Below are 24,645 nucleotides of genomic sequence, written 5' to 3' on the forward strand. Positions count from 1 at the left end.
AAGTAATCTGAAGTATATCGAAAATGATGTGCATATGTACTCAATGATATAAGATAGTTTTTAGAAAGTATGCTTAGTAATAAAGGGCTTGTAAATAAGTGTGGCTAGAATGATCTCATCTGTATTGTTTTCGTTATAGGAGAATGTTAAAGGCTGAAGCCACTTGCCAGTTTAATTATCATAACTCTTGTTTACTCAGTTCCCCTCCTTGCTTCCCAGCAAACTTCGTGTAGTTATGTAGGATTGGTTCTTCATCTAGTCTTTTTTCAGTCCATGTCTTATTGCAGAAAGTCAAAGCCATTGTATTTAAAGCCTTTTGAAACCTAGAAACCTATCCCTTATAACTCCAAGGTACTGGCTTTTAAAATTTTCCCTTTTCTAATGGATTTTAAAAACCTAACTATGAAACTCGGAAGCCATATTAATGGCTCTTGTTTTCTGTGTTCTGTTGCGTTCTCTTTTCCTGTGGCAATTGATGCCTCACCGAATTAATAGGAGAAAAATGTGGAGAGGACAAGGAAATAGTATTGGGTAAGGAACCTTGATTAGTATTTTCAGAAGGTATTCTGGTGCACCTCTACTACTGTCTTCACAGATAAGTAAATGCAAGCTGTATGTGCCTTGAGAAATGGGAAGGCCAGGGTAGGTAAATCATGTCATTTTGTGTTAACAAAGTGCGACTATAAGAAGAGCATTTCCTAAGGACAAAGGCGCAATCAGGGAAGGATTGCCTACCTTTATTTCATTGTCATTTTCATTCTTTGTCTTATAGATTCCCTTCCAGATATCAGTTTTAGAAAAGGTAAATTATAATTTTCAAATTAACCAACCATTGAAGTATTATTTTAGGCAAGAGAGAGATCTACTTTATATACATATTCATGAATGTATATACTTTAATTTGTGCTTGTGGTATTAAAAGATATATGCTTCATACATAAGATGAAGTTGAGAGGTGAAGCTAGATAACTTGTACTATTCATAAAAATTTTGTTAACACAATTATTTGTATTTATCTCATTTTAATATATGTAAGTTAAACTTTATAAAAGCTAGGTTGCAGTGAACTATACACAGAGATGATACATAAGGTGTTCCTGAGGATGTGGAACCCTCTTGCACTGTTGGTGGTAATGTAAGATGGTGCACCCACTCTGGAAAACAGTATGGAGATTCCTCAGAAGGTTGAAAATAGAGCTACCCTATGCTCCAGCAATTGCACTACTGGGTATTTACCCCAAAGATGCAAGTGTAGTGATCCAAAGGAGCACCTGCACCACAATGTTTATAGCAGCAGTGTCCACAATAGCCAGACTGTGGAGAGAGCCCGGATGTCCATTGACAGATGAATGGATGAAGATGTGGTATATATATAATGGAATATTATTCTGCCATCAAAAATGAAATCTTGCCAATTGCAATGACGTGGATGGAACTAGAGGATATTATGCAAAGCGAAATAAGTAAATCAGAGAAAGACAATGATCATATGCTCTTACTCATGTGAAATTTAAGAAACAAAACAGGATCATAGTGGAAGAGAAGAAAAAATAAAACAAGATGAAATCAGAGAGGGAGACAAACCATGAGACTCTTAATCATAGGAAACAAACTGCTGGATAGGAAACAAGCCAGCTGAATCAGAAATCTGTTGCATTCTATAGACTAATAAAAAATCAGAAAAAATTAAGAAAAAGCAGATTTCTGTGTATTGATTTTTTTATCCTGCAGATTTGCTGAATTCATTTATTACTTCTGATAGTTTCTTGGTAGAGTCTTTAGGGTTTTCTGTATATAGTATTATGTCACCTGTAAATAATGACAGTTTTATATCTTCCTTGTCTGATTGTTGTTGTTAGATCTTCCAGTAATGTGTTGAATAAAAATGATAAGCACAGTCTTGTTCCTGATCTTAGTGGGAAAGCTTTTAGCTTTTCACCATGACGTATGATGTGGTTTTGTCCCATATTGAGTATATTCCCCCCTGTCCCCACTTTGTTGAGTTTTTATTATAAACAAATATTGAATTTTGTCAAATGCTTTTTCTGCATCTATTGAGATGATCATATGATTTTTCTCCATTTTGTTAATGTGGTGCATCACATTGATTTGTGGATATTGATCCATCTTTGCATCCCTGTAATAAAGTCTACTTGATCATGGTGAATCATGCTTATAATGTATTTTTGAATTTGGTGTCCTAATATTTTGTTGGGGTTTTTTTGCATCTATGGTTACCAGAGATATTGGTCTGTAATTTTCTTGTTTTGTAGTGTTTTTGTCTGGCTTTGATATCAGGATAATTTAGGCCTCCTAGAATGGAAGCACTGAAAGCTTTCCTTTCTTTTCTATTTTTCAGGATAGATTGAGAAGGACACTTTCTCATTATCTTTAAATAAAAATGATTTACATTTCTAAATATGAAATTGCTCTGGCATTAGGACTTAACTGCCTCCTGAACTATAGGGTTTAGGTGTCTCTGCACTATTGACTCCCCAGTACTCTTGATGCACGTGTTAGGCATGTCCTCCTCTGTTGGAAGTCCTTGTGACAACTTCAGGGGCTTGATTCTTATCAAATGTTTAACCACTTTCAGAAAGTTTTTTCATTCACTGAAAGGATATTTTTGTGAATTTGAGGAGTATGTTCTTTTTTAACTCAAGCATCTTTATTATATCTTTTTCCCAATATGGACATCTTTTTTTAATTTTAATTTTTTAAGATTTTATTTATTCATGAGAGACACACAGAAAGAGGCAGAGACACATACAGAGGGAGAAGCAAGCTCCCCTGCAGGGAGCCCAATGTGGGGCTCCCTAGGACCTCGGAATCACGACCTGAGCCAAAGGCAGACTCAACCACTGAGCCACCCAGGCGCCCCCTCTTTTTTTTTTTTTTTTTTTAAGATTTTATTCATTCTGTTGAGAGAATAGGAGCATGTACAAGCAAGGGGAGAGAGACTTGGAGATTCCCTGCTGAGCAGGGAGCCTGATACCAGGCCTGATCCTAGGACCCTGATCTATGATCTGAGCTCAAGGGAGCTACCCAGGTGCCCCAGCAATTTGGACATCTCTTTGTACTTTTTTATTCTGGTAACAACCTGCAACCTATGGGGAGGGTACTGTGGATCCCCCACCATATTTTTCATGATCCAGATGAGGGCTGAAACACTTTATCTGGAATTCTGGGAAAATTTGTAATGAATCCAGTCTGTACAACTCACACCTTTTGTCACAATTTGTAATCTGTCTGGGGGCCTCTGAACTATTGAGTGCAAAATCCCTGCCAAGAGTGTGGTGACTTCAGAGGCTATGAGAAATAGAAAATAGATCCGTGAGTCAAATGTCTCTTGTAAATGGACGGGTTCCCACTTCTGTATTATTAAAAAATGAGAGAAAGCAGAGCAGAGGACAGACCACTAAATGTGACACTCTGCAAGTACAAATTTTAAATTAAAAAAAAATGTTAATTGATTTCACATTCAGTATGATATCTTTCAGTTTCTGGTAATAGCCCTGTACAATGAGTAACGAACGTGGTAAAAGGAGAGAAATTAAAGCCAAATTGAAATGTCTCCCTTTCTCTTCCTGGGGATTCCATTTAATTATGTATATCAGAGCCAAAGAAATACTCTAATCATTTGTCTCAGCAAAAAGTTTTTACTTTCATACCAAAATCTTCCCTGGTTACTGTCCAAGCCAGTTGGGTAACAGGAGTTGCAAGAATGCCCCAGATTTCCTTTAGAAATAATTTGGAGGGGAAACTGTGACTCTGTTTCTGTGGGCTCCCCTAAAACCAAAAACACCAGTTAGTATTTCTCCCTATAATACTGGGGAGAATACTTTTCAAACACTGTTGCTCTGTATGTAGAAGCAAATAGAGATAAAGGGACACACTGACCTACAAACAGTCTGTTGAAGACACAAACTGCTCTGGTTAATTCTCATGCTAACATGTTCTGTAGCAGCCACAGAAGTTTAAGGGACACAACCTGAAAGCCCCAAAGCACAAAACATTGGTTCACAGGGTCCTCTGGTTTAAAAAATTTGAATCCTTTATTTCTGGTTTTCAGGTATTTTGAATTGCTGCATAGTTTTGTAAATTAGATGTGAAAGTAGTTTCTGCAGAGTATTTGAAAATCATTAAAGACAAGACCCATAGTTAATGTAAATATTGTTTATTTTGTTGCTGTACTTTTTGCTACCTCATAAAAACAAGTGTCTACTTTTCTATTTCCTGGCTTATGTCTGTTAGAGTAATACATGCTCCATTTGCTTATCATCTTTGTGGTGCAAACAACTTGACAATTCTTATCATGAGGCTGGTGACATATTGTGTGGATATATGTTAAGTAGTATAGAAATTTTGCTTTTTATTTATGTTTGAAAAGATTTTATTTTCATGAGAAAGCAGAGAGAGAAAAGCAGAGGTATAGGCAGGGGGAGAAGCAGGCTCACTGCAGGGAGCTGATGTGGGACTTGATCCCAGGGAGGCCCTGGGACCATGACCCGAGCCAAAGGCAGACGCTCAACCACTGAAACACTCAGGCACCCTGCTTTTTATTTTTTGAATAAAAGAGTAATAATTAAGATCAACAGCCCATGTTTCTCTAACTCTACCCAAATAAAACCAACAAGAGGTGGGGGGAGTTGGAGGTTCTCAAAATATATCATAGTAGACTTTTAAAAAATTTTTCTTTTAATTTCAGGCTTAGAGATGTTGAAAATAGTGAAAAGAGTCCTATATACACTTCACTCAGGTTTCTGAAATGTTAACATTTTACCACGTTTGTTTTTTCTTATTCTTTCTTTCACTGTTATATATGCTCTTCTCTGACATAAATTATTTTGTGTATATATATATATATATATAATACATAAAATAAATGTGCATGTATATATAAATACTTTAGTGTGTATTCCCTTGTGAATGGACATTCCCTTATATGAAATCAGAAAACTGATATTGATTGACATTCCCAAATCAGAAAACTGTTGATATGTATTATTATCTGATCTACAGACTGCTTACAAATTTTTCAGTTATTTTACTCTGTCTTTTAATGTAAACCCCCAAAAAACCACAACCCATTTTTTTTCCTGTTCCACATTCTAATAATCCAGAAGCATGATTATATTTATTTGTCATATCTTTTGAGTCTCCTATAGCTTTAGAACAGTTCCTCAGTTATTTGTCTTTCATGACTTTGACATTTTTTGAAGAATGTAAGCCATTTATTTTGTAGAATTTCCCTCAATTTGTGTTTATCTTGTTTTTCCTTTTAAGATTCAGTTTATGCATTTTTGGCCAGAAGTGATGTTATCATATCAGAAGGCTATAGAGGCTTTTGATATGTCCTGCAAAAAGATTTTTTAAATTGCCAATTTTAATATTATCACGTGGAAAGCAGAGTCAGAGATTCTCAAATTTATCAAGACATTATAAGTACTCACTGTTTATTCTCTGTAGTTTTTTTCTTAAGAAAATTTCTGGTCTTTCAGCCAGCTTTTACCAAGTGGAAATTGCTGAGTAAAATCAGGGCAGAGAGAGGAAGAAAGAGCTAGTGTAAAAAGTATAAAGTTGTTTTATGTAAATCAACATGGGCTATTGCAGGGATTGGCCTTTTAAACCCTCGGCCAAGAATGATAAATTATTCATTCCTGGAGTACATCTGCCAAAACGCTGAGATCAATATACTCTTCTTTTAGAAGTTTTATACTTTCCAAGGCAAATATTCAACTGTATTAAATAGGAAAGGAAGAGAGAACCCTGTTTGATCTGGTGGAAGTAAATAGACATTGTTTATTAATACAATATTCAATATTACATTGAGTCAGGGATGTTTTTGTTACCTTTGCACATCTCTCTCTTTTTTTTTTAAAGACTATTTATTCATGAGAGACACAGATAGGCAGAGGGAGAAGCAGGCTCCCTGCAGGGAGCCCAATACGAGACTTGATCCCAGGACCCTGTAATCATGACCTGAGCCAAAGGCAGACGCTCAACCACTGAGCCACCCAGGTGCTCTACCTGTGTATCTCTTATATATCTAGCAGAGTGCCATTAAGTAGAAAATTCCTAGTAAATATATTCAGTTGAGTTTGGTTCGTGCTCTAGAGACTTTAGATCAGGGTTTGAGGGACGCCTGGTGGCTCAGTGGTTGAGTGTCTGCCTTCAGCTCAGGGCGTGATCCTGGAGTCCCAGAATCAAGTCCCACATCGGGCTTCCTGCATGGAGCCTGCTTCTTCCTCTGCCTAAGTCTTTGCCTCTCTCTCTCTCTCTCTCTCTATGTCTCTCATGAATAAATGAATAAAATCTTTAAAAAGGAAAAGATCAGGGGTTGAGCCAAATGCTGCTGTTCACCTGTTTTGTAAATAAAGTATTATTAAAACATAGCCATCCCTATTCATTATATATTATCTGTGATTCTCTTTGTGTTACTATGGCAGAGTTGTGTTATTGTGACTGTGTGGCCTCCAGAGCCTAATGTATTTGCTCTCTGGCTCTTTTGCTGACTCTTCTTTTGGATTATGATCACTTTGACATTAATTTGTTTTTGTTTTCCTTCTAGAGCACACAGTAAGATGTTTCACCACACTGTGTATAACTTACGGATTTATGCAGTTGTAAGTGCGAGAAAAATGGAAGTGGACTTTGCTAGGTTAGGGAATGTTTGTGTATATAAATTTTGGTAGCTTTGACTTCCCAAAGGAGTTATACCAGTTTATACTTAAAACTAATTTTGTGGTAAGCTTTCCTTCCCCATGACTTTGCCAATTCAGTGCATTAATTGTTTAATCTTTATCCATCTGATAGAGGGAAATGATACGTATGTTTGATAGGCATTTCTCTTTTTTGTATTGTATTGAACTTTTTAAGAGCCATTTATGTTAGGTTGAACTTTTAAAATTTAATTCTTTTTTGTGAATTGTCTTTCAGCATCCTTTCTGATACCTTAAATTCTCTTAAAAGTATATAGTGGGCACATTTCAAGAGGATGTGTGATATGAAATATCAGTGAAAGAAATTTTCCTACAGGGCAAAAACAAAAAACCCCAATACTACAATTCTAAGTATATCCTTTCTATAGATGAAATTGAATTATGTTTTTTGCCAGATGAAAGCATTAATTTTCAACTTATCAATCTTCTGTAAGTCATTACCTAACTTTATAGAGTTTATGTCCTAATCAATAGAAAATAATAAATCAAAGCCTTCTTCCTCAGAGCAAAAGATGACTACGAGGCAGGCTTATTTTTGATACTCTAGTCTGAGTTTGAAAGGACATACCACGGTCTTTTGCCTTATTTCCAAGTTTTAGATAATTTTTCTTGATAATTTTTCTTCCCCTATTTTATTACATTTCAAGTGATACCATTTCTTTATGAATTACCAGTGAACTTCTAAGGTTACCTAATTCACCATTGTGTCTCATAAAATGTACTTACTGTTCTTTTTTGCTTTATAGGAACTCACTATACAATGACAAATGGAGGCAGCATTAACAGTTCTACCCACTTACTGGATCTTTTGGATGAACCAATTCCGGGTGTTGGTACATATGATGATTTCCATACTATTGATTGGGTGCGAGAGAAATGTAAAGACCGAGAGAGGCATAGACGGGTAAGTATTTTCAATAATTTTTTAGTGTAGTGTATAACTAGATCAACTAGATCACTTAATAACATATCTTTGCCATTGACCTCCGGCAGCCAAAATACTTACTATACATTAAAGTACATTGAGGTAAATTTCTACATTTTACAAGTAATACATGTTTTTTCTCTATATATGTATTTTTTTAAAAGATTTTATTTATTTATTCATGAGAGACAAGGGGTGGTGGTGGGGGGTGTGTGGCAGAGACACAGGTAGAGGGAGAAGCAGGCTCCATGCAGGGAGCCTGACGCAGGACTCAATCAATCCCGGGACTCCGATGCAGGACTCAATCCTGGGACTCCAGAATCATACCCTGGGCCAAAGGCAGGCGTTAAACCGCTGAGCCACTCAGGATCCCCTTTATGTGTAATTTTTTTTAAAAGTTTACTTATACCCCTGGAAAGGACTTGAGGTAGCTTAAAATCAAGGAAGAATATAATAAGACAAGAAGGAAAGACTGGGAAAACACAGCATAAAATCAAGGTGTAGAAGTCAGCATGATTTTTGGCTTTGAACAGCATAGGAGCTCCAGCAAAAGAAGAAACTTGTTATATGATTCTTATGGCGAAAGAAGAAACACGGAGGGATAGTTTCGTGGGGTCTTACTGTTTTCTTTTAGCTCCTTTCTCAGTTTTAAATGCTGATATTTCTCAAATTGAGTTCTGTAAAGGGCATGTTAAGTGTTGTAATGAATTACTAATCAAAAAAGTATTACTTATATTGCAATAATATTTCTAGTGGCTTTTATAGCAAATGTATATTTCAGCTATGTCTTGGGCTAAGGAGTTGGGCTAAAATTTCTTTCGAAATAAATTGTTCTGGGATGCCTGGGTGACTTAGCAGTTGAACATCTGCCTTTGGCTCAGGGCGTGATCCCAGAGTCCCGGGATTGAGTCCCACATTGGGCTCCCTGCATGGAGCCTGCTTCTCCCTCTGCCTATCTCTCTGTCTCTCTCTGTGAGTCTCTCATGAATAAATAAATAAAATCTTCAAAAAGAAAAAAAAAAAAACTTGTTCCATTTGTAACAAAAAATAAATTCCTGCTAAATTAAAATAAATAAAAATTTTAAAATTAAATCAATATTTTATCCATTAAATAAAAAACATTTAAAATAAGAATGGCTTCTAAACAGTACAACTTGTGGGTTGTGACTTACTGATACAATGTAGTCCAAAAATAAATTTTAAAAAATAGAAAAGGAATCTCTTTGAAAAATAAATTTCCAAATTCTCAAAGGCTTGTTATAACTTTGAGGTCTGAAATTTACTTATAAATGAAAATAACTGCATACAGATTAGTTATAACCTTTCATATTAACATATAAATGTATAATTGAAAATAGAATTAGATTATTTTATGACAAGTATAACCCCTGAGATTCATCAGTTGGTATTTACCTTTTTGGGACTATACAATCCAGTGGGGATTTTCAAAGTTTTTGAAAAAATACATATTTATTTTATTTTGTTTTATCATCTGAGAACACTTTTGAACTCTAAACTCTGAATAGTTATTGAGAATGCCTAGGGAACTTATTAGTTTACCATATTAGATACAAAAACGGAGAAATTTTTAATGCGTTGACTTATTTAAAAGTAATAAAATCCCATTACACATTAACATCAAGATACAGTTTTATGAAAACAAAACCTTTTTATGAAAAATAAACATATTTTCCAAAATAAAAAATATTTAGTGAGAGAGTGACATGTTACATTTTTATAAATCTCATTGTTGGTTTTATAAAAGATTGCTGGATTCTTTTTTTTTTTTTAAGATTTTATTTATTTATTCATAGAGACAGAGAGAGAGAGAAAGGGGCAGAGGCACAGGCAGAGGGAGAAGCAGGCTCCATGCAGGGAGCCTGACATGGGACTCGATCCAGGGTCTCCAGGATCACACCCCAGGCTGCAGGCGGTGCTAAACCGCTGCGCCACCGGGGCTGCCCAAGACTGCTGGATTCTAATATCTGCTCCTGCATTCAGTCTGTTGTGATATGTTATTTGGGTTGAAACATATGAAGAAAATCTAGCCTCATACAGTTAGGTAATTGGATAAGCTAGGAATATTTTAATAACCTTTTTATATCATTGTGGATATTCTTTGATACCAAAATGACAGGTGGTAGTTTCTTTTTTTTTTTTTAATTTTTATTTATTTATGATAGTGACACACAGAGAGAGAGGCAGAGACATAGGCAGAGGGAGAAGCAGGCTCCATGCACCTGGAACCCGATATGGGATTCGATCCCGGGTCTCCAGGATCGCGCCCTGAGCCAAAGGCAGGCGCCAAACCGCTGCGCCACCCAGGGATCCCCCAGGTGGTAGTTTCTTAAAGATTAGTTGCCAATGTGTAATCTGAAACTATATCAATGAACTTTTTGCCTTTTGTTATATTAAAATCTGTTAGTTCACCTTGAACTCTAATGAATATTTTTATAACATCATGTAATGATCATTTGGAAAATACTCACTGATTTATTATGCAGTTCTTTCAAGTGTTGACACTTTTCATTAAAAAAAAAAATCACAATTGTTAATATTAGCCCTGATCTCTAGAAAAGTCTTTAAGTATTGGGAATCTGTCATCTTTAACAGTGATAGATACAAGTTTTCCAAAATTCTTGTTTTTACTTGAAAACTCAAATTCTGTCATTAAAAACAAATATACATTTATTTCACTTGAAATGACAGACTTGGTTTGTCTTTGGGAAGATGCCTGTCAGATTCCTAAGTCCGAAAAACCATAGTTTAATGTCTTTCTTTCAAGTAAATAGGTCTTCCGGGTGTAGGTGTAAAGTTTATTTTGCAACTCAAGTAAATCACATGCTTCTCCTCAAGGCATACCTCATACTTCAGTATGTATCAGAAAGCTTTATGTATACCTAAATCATCACACATAATATAAAGAAGACTGAGGCATAGTAATTTTTACTACTTCATTAAAGACATTCTTAATTGAAACTGGTATTTACTTAACTTTTTTTTTTTTACTGGGATATGTGACAGTGAAGAATGTAATGACTGCCAGTACATTTGGATGCTACTGCCATATGTGCTGAGGAGCAGCCGTTTTGCATTTCCTTTTGTGTTATCAGTGAAAATGTCAACACAGTGTAAAAGGCACATCACATTTTAATATTCTGATAAAAATAGTTTTGACCTTGAAGGGTCCCCTTAAGAAGGTCTCCAAGATCCTCAAGGTGTATGTGGCCACACTATAAGAACCAGTGTTTTAATCCCATTATGCCTAGTGTAGGCACACTCTTGCATCTTGTATGATTATTAAGTAAATCAGTTGTAGTTAGAAGTATATACATTTACAAAGTCGTTAATTACTCAGATTGGAGTTTAAATGTGTTTCAAAGTGAAGGTAGTATGAAGTATCCATACGACATCATGTTCATAAAATTTTAAAGAGAATCAGAACTAAGAGAAACCACAGTATATTTTTTGCCTTTTGGTTTTATTATTTTTTTTATTTTTTGCCTTTTGGTTTTAAAGATAGTCCCTAGTCCTTGAAAATATTTAAAATAATATAACATTTAAAATAATATGAAGTGGTCACTGTCCTAGCTATTCTTGTCAATCATCTCTTTCTAGATAGGCCAAATACCATTTTTCCATACTTTGATCTATGCTTACATAAACATAAAAATTTTTTAAACCTGGGAAACTGTACGTGGATGTTATTTTTATTTATTTTTTGTGCTTTTTATTTGTTTAATTTTTACATTTAAACTCAATTTACCAACATATAACACTCCGTGCTCATTTCATCATGAATGCACTCCTTAATGCCTGTCACCCAGTTACCCCATCCTCCTACCCACCTCCCCTTCTGCAGCCCTTTGTTGTTTCCCAGATTTAGGGGTCTCTCATGGTTTGTCTTCCTCTCATAAGTTTCCCCACTCAGTTTCCCTCCTTCCCTTATGGCCCCTTTCACTATTTCTTATATTCCACGTATGAGTAAAACCATGTGACAATTGTCTTTCTCCGATTGACTTATCTCACTCAGCATAATACCCACCAATTCATCCATGTCAATATAAATGTGGTAGGTATTCATCCTTTCTGATGGCTGAGTAATAGTCCATTGTGTGTGTGTGTGTGTGTGTGTGTGTGTACACCACATATTCTTTATCCATTCATCTACTGCTAATGTGAAGGACATTGTAGCTCCTTCCACAGTTTGGCTAACGTGGATATTGTTGCTATGAACATTGGGGTGCAAGTGTCTTACTATTGTTTTTAAAAGAAAAACTTTTATATATCAGTGCATATACCTACTCTTTTCCCCCTAAACTTTTTCTTATACTTGTTAGCCCTTCTACCTCTGAATTTAAAGTAAATCTACATTATATCATTTGAAAAATTACTATTTCAGTATTTTGCAAAATGTCAGTAATCTAATTGTCATTCCTTTTTTTATTTATTAGCATGAAAATTTCTACAAAGAGAACCTTCTTCGTACCAAGTATCTGGATTCCCTGAAGTTTAGATTGTACAGAAAAGGGATAATTTAAAATTAAATTGTTCCCTAGTATCCTCAGAGTTGGCCAGTGAGAGTTTGGTTTGCTTGTTTGGCTTCTGTTTCTTTATCTTCATGCACTCATAGATTTCAATATATTTGATGTGTTTTAATCATCCCTATTATTATCCTTGTTGATGCCTATGTTATTCCATTTTTGACTAGCAGGGACTTATTTGGGTTGGTGCTTGTGTCCTTTGACACATCTGTAGTAGATTGGTGTATTCTAGGAAAACAAGATGATCCTAGCTCATCTTACACGTTTCCTGCACCATACCTGGAGTCAGCCACTGAGGAACCATGGTTCCTTTGAAGGGAGAAGGTTTATAGGTGATGTGGCCGCTAGAGGTACTTGTGTCTGGGTTGGCCATTGTTTTCTAGCCTCTTAAGTCTATAGGAACCTTCTAATTTAAATTCAGTAATGAAAGACTTTTATTTATCTTTTGGGTCTTAAATCTGTACCATCCTTCAGCCATACCAAAAATCTCAACATCACATATATGACTTACTTTACAACACACAGCAGTTTCAAAATATTACCAATACTATCATTAGTGATGTGCTTGTTGAAAAGTTGTAGTGTTTTCTTTTTTCTATAATCGTTTTTGTTCTTAGTGTTTATCCCACTAAGGTCACACATACAAATTACTTTGTTTTAAAGTCCCCATCTCTTCTAACCTGTTTTGCCTCCCTCCTCTTAAAATAATGATTTACTTTTAAAACTGTATGGTTTAATTTCTTTATGTTTAAAAAATACAAGTATGTATATTTATATACTTATTTTTTCTTAGATAAATTGTAGCATACTGTACACACTTCTGTCCACTTTGCTTCTTTTCCCTGTATAACACGTATCTCATTCTTTTAGTGAGTGCAGAATTTTTCATTACAAATGATACACTTCAGTTTACTTAACCAGTACTGTATTGATGAATATTTAGATGATTTCCAAATTTTTACCTCATATTATATGAAACATTACAGTTATTCTCATTAAGAAGCAGCATGGGGTTTAATGATTATTTTTTAAAGAAATGAACCTACCTTCAGTCTTTAAAGAATACTTAGTATCTGAGATTGGTTGTTTATAGTATAGAAGATATAAAATTGCGTTATTCAACTCAGAACTTAACGGAGTCTTTTTAGTGAGATCTTGTGGCTTAAAATAGACCAGATGTTTGAATTCCAGCTGTAACCATACTGTGGGACGGTTTGAGCATTGAAGTCTTAGACTGAGAATATGGCTTTTTAAAGCAACAATCCTAATAGAATGGAAGAGGTTTGGGCTAGTTAGGGATAAGTTTAAAACTGCATTCTTACTAACAGAGGGAAGAGTTGCTTTCTTGTGTCTTAGTCGAGTGAGATCTGGAAATCAAACGTATTCCTATCCTGCTAATTTCACTCCCTCCACTGTATTCAGTAGAGGACACTTCTGCCCTACACAGTGATAGAAGAGAGCCTCTAGATGTTCCAAGTGGAATTAGAACTCTCCATACCTGCATATTTATAGGCCTACAAGTTTTGGCAGGCCTTTTATTCACATGACTTTTCTATATTGTATTTATGGGCATAGTACTATTATTAACTGGCCTTATCTTTTAAAGAATATCATTCGGGATGCCTGAGTGGCTCAGTGGTTAAGCGCCTGCCTTTCAGCTCAGGGCGTGATCCTGGAGTCCCGGTATCGAGACCCACATCAGGCTTCCTGTATGGAGCCTGTTTCTCCCTCTGCCTCTGTCTCCCTGTGTGTGTCTCATGAATAAATAAATCTTTAAAAAATGTTAAAAAATTAAGAATATCATAATCCACTTAATTGCTAGGACCAGAAAATGGCCAGGGAATGACGTACATTTCAAGCAATAATATCTTATTTCTGTTAATATAAAAGATGTGTATCAGCTACATTTGATTCAATTTAAAACAACATAGGCCAGACTCTAGGTGGTTTGTGAACCCCTTGCTCTCAGATCCTGAGGTTTTTGTTAAAAATGCAGATCTCTGGGTAAATGTTTATCATCTGTTTTACATGTATAACAATTGTCTAACATAGTGATTCTGCCCCAAACTCACCTTTCCCATTATTTAGCTTATACATTACTGTCTTGTGTATAGTAACTGAAAAAAAAATTGTTAGATTCTAAATTGTGGCTTCTGTTCATAGTTTGAAAAATGAGGTATAAACATTTCTAATTTCAGATCAACAGCAAAAAGAAAGAATCAGCATGGGAAATGACAAAAAGTTTATATGATGCATGGTCAGGATGGCTAGTAGTAACACTAACAGGATTGGCATCAGGTAAAGAAAAATCTTAATGTAATCCTTTTTTGGTTAACAGAAAAATAAATAGTTCTCTCCTTCACCCTACAATTTATTTTCAGGTCCTGTTGGGTTTTTAAAAGCATTTGTTTTATTTCTTTCAAGAAATCTTAAATATAAGACTAGGAGGCAGGTAGCTTCAATGTCTAGTCTTGGTTCTGTTACTTTAAGTGTCAATCTGATTTGGTTGATCTTTCTCAGTTCATTATCTTATCTGTGAAATACATGATTTGGGCCAGATAAACAATAAAGTATCTTTTAATATTATCATAATAAGTAGCTAATATTTATTGTTTCCTATATATCATGCACTGCCTTAAAAACTTGATGAGTATAAACTGCATGGCAGTCCTATGGTATAAGTGCTGCTGTTATCACCATTTTACAGATGAAGTGCCTGAAGCACAGAGAGGTGTTAAGTAATTTGACTGACATCGTTTGCAAATGTATTAAAGCTTTAACTTTAATAACCTGATTCCTGAACCTCCTGCCAGATACCTGCTTTTAAAGATATTTTAGTATCTTTTAACCACCTTTATTACAAATCACAATTAATTTAAATGATGTAACTAGTTGTAATTTCAAACAAAGAATAGCCATTTTAAAGAGTTGTTATTTATACTTTTAAAAAAGTAATATAAACTTATTTATACCTAAGACTTAAAAATCTTAAATTTATGTGATATTCCCTATGTGCCCCTTTATGTATAAGGAGTCCCCCCGCTTTCTTTGACCCTTTTAACTTGATAGTCTCAACACTCCAAAAGTGGACTTAATTTTTTTTTTTAACACTACCTTCAACATGTTTTTATAGGGGCATTGGCTGGATTAATAGACATTGCTGCTGATTGGATGACTGACCTAAAGGAGGGCATTTGCCTCAGTGCATTGTGGTACAACCATGAACAGTGTTGTTGGGGATCTAATGAAACAACATTTGAAGAGAGGGATAAATGTCCACAGTGGAAAACATGGGCAGAATTAATCATAGGTCAAGCAGAAGTAAGTCTTGCTGGGTCTGAAGATGAATTAATAATCAATATAGTGAGATGAGTCTCCATTTAATTACAGAATCATGTACTACTAGATGATTGCAACTGCATTAAAAGAAAAAAAAATGTAAAAAAAATGTAATCGGTTAGAGTGGAAAAGAAGAATACATTGCAGCAAGTAAAATGTAAAGTTACAAGAATCTCTTATGTTAGTTAACAATATAGTCACGTTCAGGTCTATTCAATTATGACATTAAATATATTTCTTATTGTAGAAAAGAAGTGCAATAGGATCTGTATAATCATGGAAAATTAATATGAAGTCAAATTATTAAAGCTGCTTAACATATCACAATTGTCAGGAAGTATAAATTATCAGTAAATTTAGTAAATCAGTAAATCAGTAAATTTAATATAAGCCTCGTACCTGGAGCTATCTTGAAGAAATCCACAGATTTTCTTTGTGGCATTATAGTACTAAGTGATTATGTTATTGCTCTTGATGTTCAGTAATGAACATTGTAGAAATTAGAATGTTACATAATATATATAGTTACATGGTCATATAAGGATATGTTTTTAAATTTTTGTTATAGCTGAAATTTTGAGCTAAAAAGAATATTTGCATGGGCAGTATGCTGTTTCTCCCTTGATCTTCAGGAGAATTGCAGCAGAATGAGATCTAAGTGCAAATGCAATCTTGCCTTCAGCTGTTTTCAAACTGTGGTTTGTGGGTAGGCAGAGGTTAAAGTATAGCAGATTTTTGGCAACAAGGCTTTAGGTATCAGGAAACAGATTAAGCCTCCGTGTATATATGAATATGTTTCTTGATTCTACTCAAGTATTTTGTTCATATAAAGCTTTTACTATTGTGGAAGTAAGCCAAGAAACTCTTATGAGTTTCACCCAAGCTTCTTACGTGGCAAGCACTTACATTCGGGTTGCACTGTACATTAAATTCCTACACTCTTAAACAATTTGCCTTTTAGGGTCCTGGCTCATACATCATGAATTACATAATGTACATCTTCTGGGCCTTGGGTTTTGCCTTTCTTGCTGTTTCCCTGGTAAAAATATTTGCTCCATATGCCTGTGGCTCTGGAATTCCAGAGGTAAGCTGTGCAATATTTAGTATCATTGAACATTTAGTAATTTTTATGATGTTTATCTTTTTGCCTTTAGGGGGAAAAGTAGTTGTTTCTCTGGGGAAATTGTAATCTGAAAAAGAAAATTTAAAAAACGTAAGCTGATTGTAGACATCACAACAAATTCTTCCCCATGATCATTTCATCATTAACGGTGGAGGTTGATTTTTTTTTCCACCACTAATTTAGCACACGGCTAAACAAATATCAGAAGACTCGGTTATAAAGCTGGAAAAGTGTTATGTGGCCTAAAATTCTTCAATGGATTAGTTGATGTTTTGCTGCTATGAACGTGATTTGAATATATTTACTCTTTTTTATGACTATCTTTTAATTATAAGTTAATAATTCTTGAATTTGGCAGATAATAATTATAACCACTTTATCCTTGAAATAGACATATGACCATAGTGAGTCAATAGTTTTATTGGGTTTTATTTTTTATCAACAGTAATTTAAAGAATATACTTAGGATTGAATGGTGTGATGGGAATTCATTTCCTTCCCCTTTTAATTTTTCTGTTTTAGGTAGGTTATCAGCTTTTTGTAATGCATTTCCTTTTTGAAAGTTAATTTTAGTGATTTTAAAAGTTCTGTTAATTAAGAATGTCTTTAATAAGGGGTAATATGCAGCATTTTAGCTGTTGTCACTTATACTTAATGTATAGGAAAATATTACACATAATAATAGCTGTCTGAGAAGACAAAGTATCCTAATTTCTGACACAGAATGTCTGGAATATATCTAACTGTATTTCTACAACAGAAATATTCAAATATACCTTTTCCTGGTTATGTAATTACAACCCTTGTATTAAGGCCTGTATTCCTTTTAGCAAGGCCTTATAGTCTAGTTTTATTTATAAGATAGGGTTGCCTTCAATCCTTGCTTGAGAAGAGAATTAGAATAATAGTTAAAGCTTTTCAAAAATTGTAAGTTGTTCCGTGGTCCACCAAAAAAATTTGCAAGGTGGTTTTGTGAGTAAAACAAGAGAGTAACTTAAATTAGTTAAGTGTTCCTGTTTCCTGAAGGAAATTAAGCTGTCTTAATCTTTCCTTTGTAGATTAAAACTATTTTAAGTGGATTCATCATCAGAGGTTACTTGGGAAAATGGACTTTAATGATTAAAACCATCACATTAGTACTGGCTGTAGCATCAGGTTTGAGTTTAGGAAAAGAAGGTCCTCTGGTACATGTTGCCTGTTGCTGTGGAAATATTTTTTCCTACCTCTTTCCAAAGTATAGCACAAATGAAGCTAAAAAAAGGGAGGTAAGTGTCTTTTGTAGTTTATTTGACTGATAAATATCTATTACATAGACTTATGTCTGTGAGAACTTTCTAGTGTAAAGATCATGTTTTAACTCTTCACTTTTTGGATAAATTTTGTATTCAGATTCAAATGTAAGAAGGAATCCTTTTCGAGTATCTTTAATGTCTTTCTAGACTACATCCCCAGTACTGCTCAGTCACCCCTATATTCTAGAGAAGTTTTAATAGACTACTTGGTGTCCATTGGTTTCAGTTGAATTTCACAAAGCTCTTTTCATTTGTTTTTGCTTTGCCTTACACCTTTATTCATCTGAAGTTTTTCCCAAATGCAACATTATTTTTCCTCTGATTTCTCAGCATCAGTATTTTTCCAGGGTTGGGAAGTCTTAACAGCTATGTTTTTCCTCTGGAGGAAGTGTCTAATGCCCCTGAAAGAGGTGTGCCATCTACAGAGAGCTACTTGGCACCATGAAGATGTTCTGAGAGCCTTAGGACCTCCTGAGGTTTAAATCAGAGATAAACATTAAAGGGAATATAGGAATTCCTCTCATTCAGCTGTTTGGGAGCATTTATTTCCTTTACTTTTTTTTTTTTTTTTTTAAGCCAGCTGAGATCTTATAGGCAGCCTTTAAATTTAAGAGAATTCCCTAATGTTTCTAGATTGCTGTAGATATTTTGTAGAAGAAAAATAGGCTCCTGAGACCTTTTGTATTTACTTTGCGGCCCAGTCCCTTCCTGTTATTCCAATCTAGTCTTAGGTCAAAACCACTTTGCGTTTTTAAGGTATTATATTTTTATATCATTAAATATGGAGAACTCAGAGGTCTCTGGCCCTACCACGGGAACGAACTTTCATTCTGTTGTTTTTAATAATATAACAAAAAAGTAGAATACTTTTATCAAACTATTTAATTCTTCAAATGAAATGATTCCTCGTTCATTTTAGTGTTACTACTAAAGCATCATTCATGCATCGGCAGTAGTCTAAAAGTGGAACACCTCAGAACATCATAGTTCCATCTCCAAATGATAATTGTGATTCTAGCACTATGGTCCAACAAAAATAGCTAATATTATTGATTACTTACTGTCTTATCTGGTTCTGTGACAAGGTTTTGTGTGTGTGTGTGTGGGGGGGGCAAGGTTTTTACTTGCATCTTAAAATTTAGATGCACAATAATCCTATTAACATGGCACTATTATCCCCATTTATAGATAGGAAATAGAGTGTAAAGCTGTTAACCTGTCCAAGATTACATAGCAGAGTGTCAGAATATGGATTGAAATTTATTTTTCTCTGACTCCAAAGTCTGTACTCCTTACTGCTACTACTATTTCTACTGGGACTGTGGATATGTGTATGTTAAAAACAAAACAAAACCTAACCTAAAACTGTACTGTTGTAGCATTGCAGATTAGTGGGTAAAATGAAACTATAGCATTTGTCTCTTCAGTGCAGTTCTTTTACTTGCTACTTTGGCATTTTAGGGGTTAGATTTTTATTTATTTTTTTATTCATTTTAACTGCAAGATTAAATTTATTAGAAACTGTCATAGAATCCACTTAAATTTTGAGTATATACTATGATGATTAGTGATATCTTTGACATTAACTTTGTTCACCTTAGTATATAAATGGCTAGAGTTTAATTGTTAGTTAAAAACAGTAAGGCCTTGTGTTTCAGGTTTCTTCCTATGTTCACTTCATTGACATTTTTAAATTAAATGATTCTTTTATATTTATAAAACATTAAAATATGTATGAGTTTTGGGTACTAGGGTGTTAGCTTGATTGTAAAATTCTTTTAAATGTAGAATCAGAGAACTCAGTTAATTGTGTTGTCTACAGTCCTGTTAGTGGTAAAAAACAAAATTGTTAAATTTGCTGTCATCTCCCAAATAAGCAGTATGCATTCTTAAAACCAGGTACAATTTATTCATTCTTTAAAAAATATTTTATTTATTTATTTGAGAGAGAGAGAGAGCAGGGGGAGAGGTAGAGAGAGAGAAACCCAGGCCGACTCCAAGCTGAGAGTGGAGAGCCCAACTCAGGGCTCCATCTCACAACTCTGATATCAGACTTGAGGTGAAACCAAGAGTCATATATTTAACCAACTGTGCCACCCAGGTGCCCCTAGCCAAGTACAATTTAATTAAAATAAATATTTGCTTATCTTTAATTTATCAAGCAGCAGCCTGACAGTGGAGATCATGTTCTTAACTATATATAATTTAATTTTGATTATTTCCAGTTTCTTTTCCTTAAGTGTAAAACTTGGCCATTTGAGAAAATGTATTTGGTACCCTCAGATATGTACTGGAATGAAATAGTGAAAGGAATAAAGACTTTTAGAAAAGTTATTACAGAATTAAGGTCCAATAAATTTATATGTATAGTTGGCTTTATGCTGGTGAGAAGTGGGCAATGTCCCAGTGACAGATTTGGGAGTTGGAGAGAGGATATATAAGAGCTGTTTGTGGATATTTTTGTCTTCTTTAACTTTATTGTAGGGTTCCAGTTTGGAAAGAGGTAGCCATCGTTTGTGCTTTAGATTAAGGCTTTCCATATTGGCAGTAGCTATATTTTAGAGGACTTAGAGTAGTGAAAATAAGAAAATTCAAAAGGTTTTTAGTCCTGTAGATATTTTACTAGGATTTAGAAAATAGTCATTATTAGGGGTGCCTGGCTGGCTCAGTCAGTATAGAACTTTTGATTCTCAGGGTCATGAGTTCAAATCCCACATTGGGCATAGAGCTTACCTAGAAAACATTAATTGTTAATGATGAAACAATTAGCTCTAAAATCTGAAGAAATTATATCCTGTTTAAGAATAAACTACTCCCCCCCGCCCCCGCCAAACTCCAGTAACTACTCTCTCTACTGGTATTCTCAAACATCTTGAGAATTGTCTGTATTCGTTGCCTTTTCTTCTTTGCATCCTATTTACATTAGTGTATCTTGCACAAATATTTTTTGACTGAATATTGAATATGTGAATGACCTTTCAATTAAAGCAGAAGAGAAAAATATCTTTGTAGAGGAAGTAAATATTTGCCTCTGCTTGGGGAGGAGGGGTGGACGGGAGTTAAATTCAGAAGAGACATTTCAGAAATTCAAGGAACATGAAGAATTTTTATTTGGTCTATTTAAATTTTTAAGAATATATGAAATAAAACAAATCCTCTTTTTAGGTGCTATCAGCTGCCTCAGCTGCAGGGGTTTCTGTAGCTTTTGGTGCACCAATTGGAGGAGTTCTTTTTAGCCTGGAAGAGGTAGGTTTAAAAAAGAAAAAAGCACTTACAACATTATGTATAATTATTATTACAAATCTATTTTAGCATGCTTTTCAGTTTTATAGCTAGTGTAATAGACTTTGTTTTTAAGTTTTCTGGATTTAATTTTCTAAAATTCTTTTTTGCTCATTCTTACAGAGTAATACATTACATATGTTCTTTACCTTGAGAAAAGCCTTAAAAATATTATTCTTATATAAATATTAGTGATTGTAAAAGTAAGCAGAAATGGATTTGGCTTAATAGAAAATATTTAACCACTGTCTGTTAAATTATCACCCATTTTTTTATTTAAAATTTTTTAATCAATTCCTAAATTATGAGTTTGTCTTGTATGCGTATTTCTGGGACAGTTATTGATGTTTAAAGAAAATGATTTTAATTGCATCAGTGCCATATTTTGTTTTTGTTTTCTCATTAGTGCTTAAGACTTTTTACATGTTTACATAAAAATGTGACTAGGAATGTTTTAAAATTTACTTTTCCAGTTTGTATTCTTCTTTTCTTTTTTGTTTAATATAGAAGAGGCAAATTAAATACTTTTTAATGACCTCATAAGAGTTAGTGATGGTGCATTTATTCTTTACTACATGATTGAATTAGAGGTGAAACTCATTTTGAAAAAACAAAAAAACGAAACTCATTTTGAAAATAAAGCAATGCTGGGTATCTCAAGTGATTAGACATTTTTGATCAATTGATATTGGAAATTTGTAATGATGTGATAGCCAAGGTTAATAAAACATCAATTTTTTTCTTACTACAGTGAAATCTTTTATATGTAAACTCTAGCTGCAGCAAAAATTAGACTATGATGTTCACCATTCAAGTTATAACATACCAGAAACATAAAATTACAGCATTAATTTTTCTTTTCCTTTTTTTAGGTTAGCTATTATTTTCCTCTTAAAACTTTATGGAGATCATTTTTTGCTGCTTTAGTGGCTGCATTTGTTTTGAGATCCATCAATCCATTTGGTAACAGCCGTCTGGTTCTTTTTTATGTGGAGTATCACACACCATGGTACCTTTTTGAACTATTTCCTTTTATTCTCCTCGGGGTATTTGGAGGGCTTTGGGGAGCCTTTTTCATTAGAGCGAATATTGCCTGGTGTCGTCGACGCAAATCCACCAGATTCGGAAAGTATCCTGTTCTTGAAGTCATTGTTGTTGCTGCCATTACTGCGGTGATCGCCTTCCCTAATCCATATACCAGGCTCAACACCAGTGAGCTGATCAAAGAGCTTTTTACAGACTGTGGTCCTCTGGAATCCTCTTCTCTCTGTGACTACAGAAATGACATGAATGCTAGCAAAATTGTTGACGATATTCCTGATCGTCCAGCAGGCCTTGGAGTATATTCAGCTATATGGCAGTTATGCTTAGCACTCATATTTAAAATTATCATGACAGTATTCACTTTTGGTATCAAGGTAAGTGCTAATGTGAGGTGGTTTTAGTAATTTCAGCATGTTCAAAACTTGTATGTGAAATGAACAGTGAAATGTTTATCTAAAGGTGGTTATAAATGTAGGTTGAAAAAGTTCTTACCTTTTGGGTTCCATTTTAAGTATTGAAAAAAGAATTCCTTTGGATATATTGTTAAGCATGGTTATCTGTTACTATGTAACAGATTATTCCAAAACCTAGCAATTTAAGAAAACTTTATTTTTCTCTTGATATTGAGTCCATAATTTAGGAAGGACTCAGCTGAGCACGTTTTGTTTGTGGTCTGTCATATGTGCCATCAGACATGACTAAGGCTAGTCATCTACCACCTGGGCTGGGAAGATTCAGACAACTGTGTCAGAATGTCTGGGCTCCTGGAACATATCTTTGTCTCCCCCCCCCCCCCGGTTTTCTGACACAGTGCCTTCAGAGCATTTAGAGTCCTTCATGGTATCTCGGGGTTCCAAAAGCAAGTGTCCCAAGAGGATCATTTTTAACTTGGCCAACGAAGTTATGCACATGCTTTCTGTTGTGTTCTATTTGTCTGGGCACAAAGCCTGCCTCTTAATGGGAGCAGTGTCAGGGAATTCATGATCATGTTTTAAAAGCACTTACATTAGGGTTTTTTTTTTTTTTCTGCTATAATAAACTATCGCAAACTTCAAATCACACAAATTTATTATCGTTTTGGAGATCAGAAGTCCAAAATGGATCTCACTGGGCTGAAATCAAGGTGTTCATAGGGATTTATGGAGGTTCTAGGGGAGAGTCCATTTTTTGCCTTTTCCAGCCTTCTAGAGGCCGCCCACATTCCTTGGCCATTATTCTGACACTAACTCTTCTAAATTCTTTGCACACATTTAAATGAAATCTTTGTGATTATTTTGAGCCCATCCAGGTAATCCTGGATAATCTCCTGTTTTAAAGTCAGCTGATTAACAACCTTAATTTTACTTGCAACATTTTATTCCGCCTTACCTTATTGTGTAACATAAGGAATTAGGATATAGATACCTTTGAGGAGCCAATACTCCACCTATTATATAACCACAGGGTATTAGCTTGAAAGGACACTGCAGACTCATTGTTAAATGCCTAGCCTGTGAATACCATGCCTTTTTCAATAAGGATTTAAGGGAGTTAGGCCTAATGCCTTGGGACACTTGAATTTACAACAGTGAAAATGACATTCATTAGTGATTTGCCAGTAAATGTAATTCTCTTATATGACTGTCAGTGCTGTATATAAGGATCAAATGTCAGCTTGTTCTTTAATATTCACTAGTGATAGTATGCTTTTACAGGTGTGAATTATGTGGAATGATTCCTTAATTTCAACAAAATCTTAATGATAGTTTTTTGAAATATGGTCTTTTCTGTTCTCTCTTTAGTCCACTGGGTATATAAGAGTTAAATGATAGAAATACCTTGTAGTTCACATTTTTTTTTCATAGTGAATCAAGTTAGAGCAGCTGTGAAAACCCGTTTCTACAGTAAATTGATTTTTCTGTAAATCCCAACTTTTTCATCTTTAGTTGAGCTGTAGGATGCTAGAGAAAGCCGGCAGGGGTTTGTTAAGTTCCACGTGGCCCTGTGCTCTGGCTGAAGAATCCCAACTGGCAGTAGAGTAAAACATATTTTGAACTCATCTATTTGGATAACCTTTCAAACATCCTGATGCAGTGTTCAACTCCCATCATTTTATGCTCAGCTTATTTCATATCCAGAACATTTTAGAGCTCTTAGTATATCCTTAAATGATCTTGCTTAAGGTATTTACTATTCTTGTTTTCTTCATTAAATTTAATTGATGAATATTTTTTTCCTTTGATGTATTGCTAAAAAATATTGAAAGTCCCGATATGGACCTTCAATATTTTTGTCTGCTTCACACTGTACCACTTAAGAGGAATAGCATCAAAAAAAAAAAAAAAAAAGATAGAGAGAGAGAGGAATAGCTCCTCGGGACGCCTGGGTGGCTCAG

General features: G+C 34.6%; 1 protein-coding gene across 5 annotated transcripts in view; it reads left to right on the forward strand.

Moving 5' to 3' along the window:
• The window catches only part of CLCN3 (chloride voltage-gated channel 3), a 91,366-nt gene that overhangs the window by 49,242 nt on the left and 17,479 nt on the right, over window positions 1–24,645 (forward strand). For all 5 annotated transcript variants that reach the window (XM_055334503.1, XM_055334506.1, XM_055334505.1 and 2 more), the window contains 7 exons: window positions 7,469–7,626; window positions 14,390–14,489; window positions 15,325–15,512; window positions 16,492–16,614; window positions 17,712–17,918; window positions 21,111–21,191; window positions 22,100–22,645. In XM_055334503.1, coding sequence (XP_055190478.1) covers window positions 7,469–7,626; window positions 14,390–14,489; window positions 15,325–15,512; window positions 16,492–16,614; window positions 17,712–17,918; window positions 21,111–21,191; window positions 22,100–22,645 — 1,403 coding nt within the window. The remainder of the gene's footprint in view (window positions 1–7,468; window positions 7,627–14,389; window positions 14,490–15,324; window positions 15,513–16,491; window positions 16,615–17,711; window positions 17,919–21,110; window positions 21,192–22,099; window positions 22,646–24,645) is intronic.

The sequence above is a fragment of the Nyctereutes procyonoides genome, unplaced genomic scaffold, assembly GCF_905146905.1.
Source record: "Nyctereutes procyonoides isolate TBG_1078 unplaced genomic scaffold, NYPRO_anot_genome, whole genome shotgun sequence".
In the NCBI taxonomy this organism is placed as follows: domain Eukaryota; kingdom Metazoa; phylum Chordata; class Mammalia; order Carnivora; family Canidae; genus Nyctereutes; species Nyctereutes procyonoides.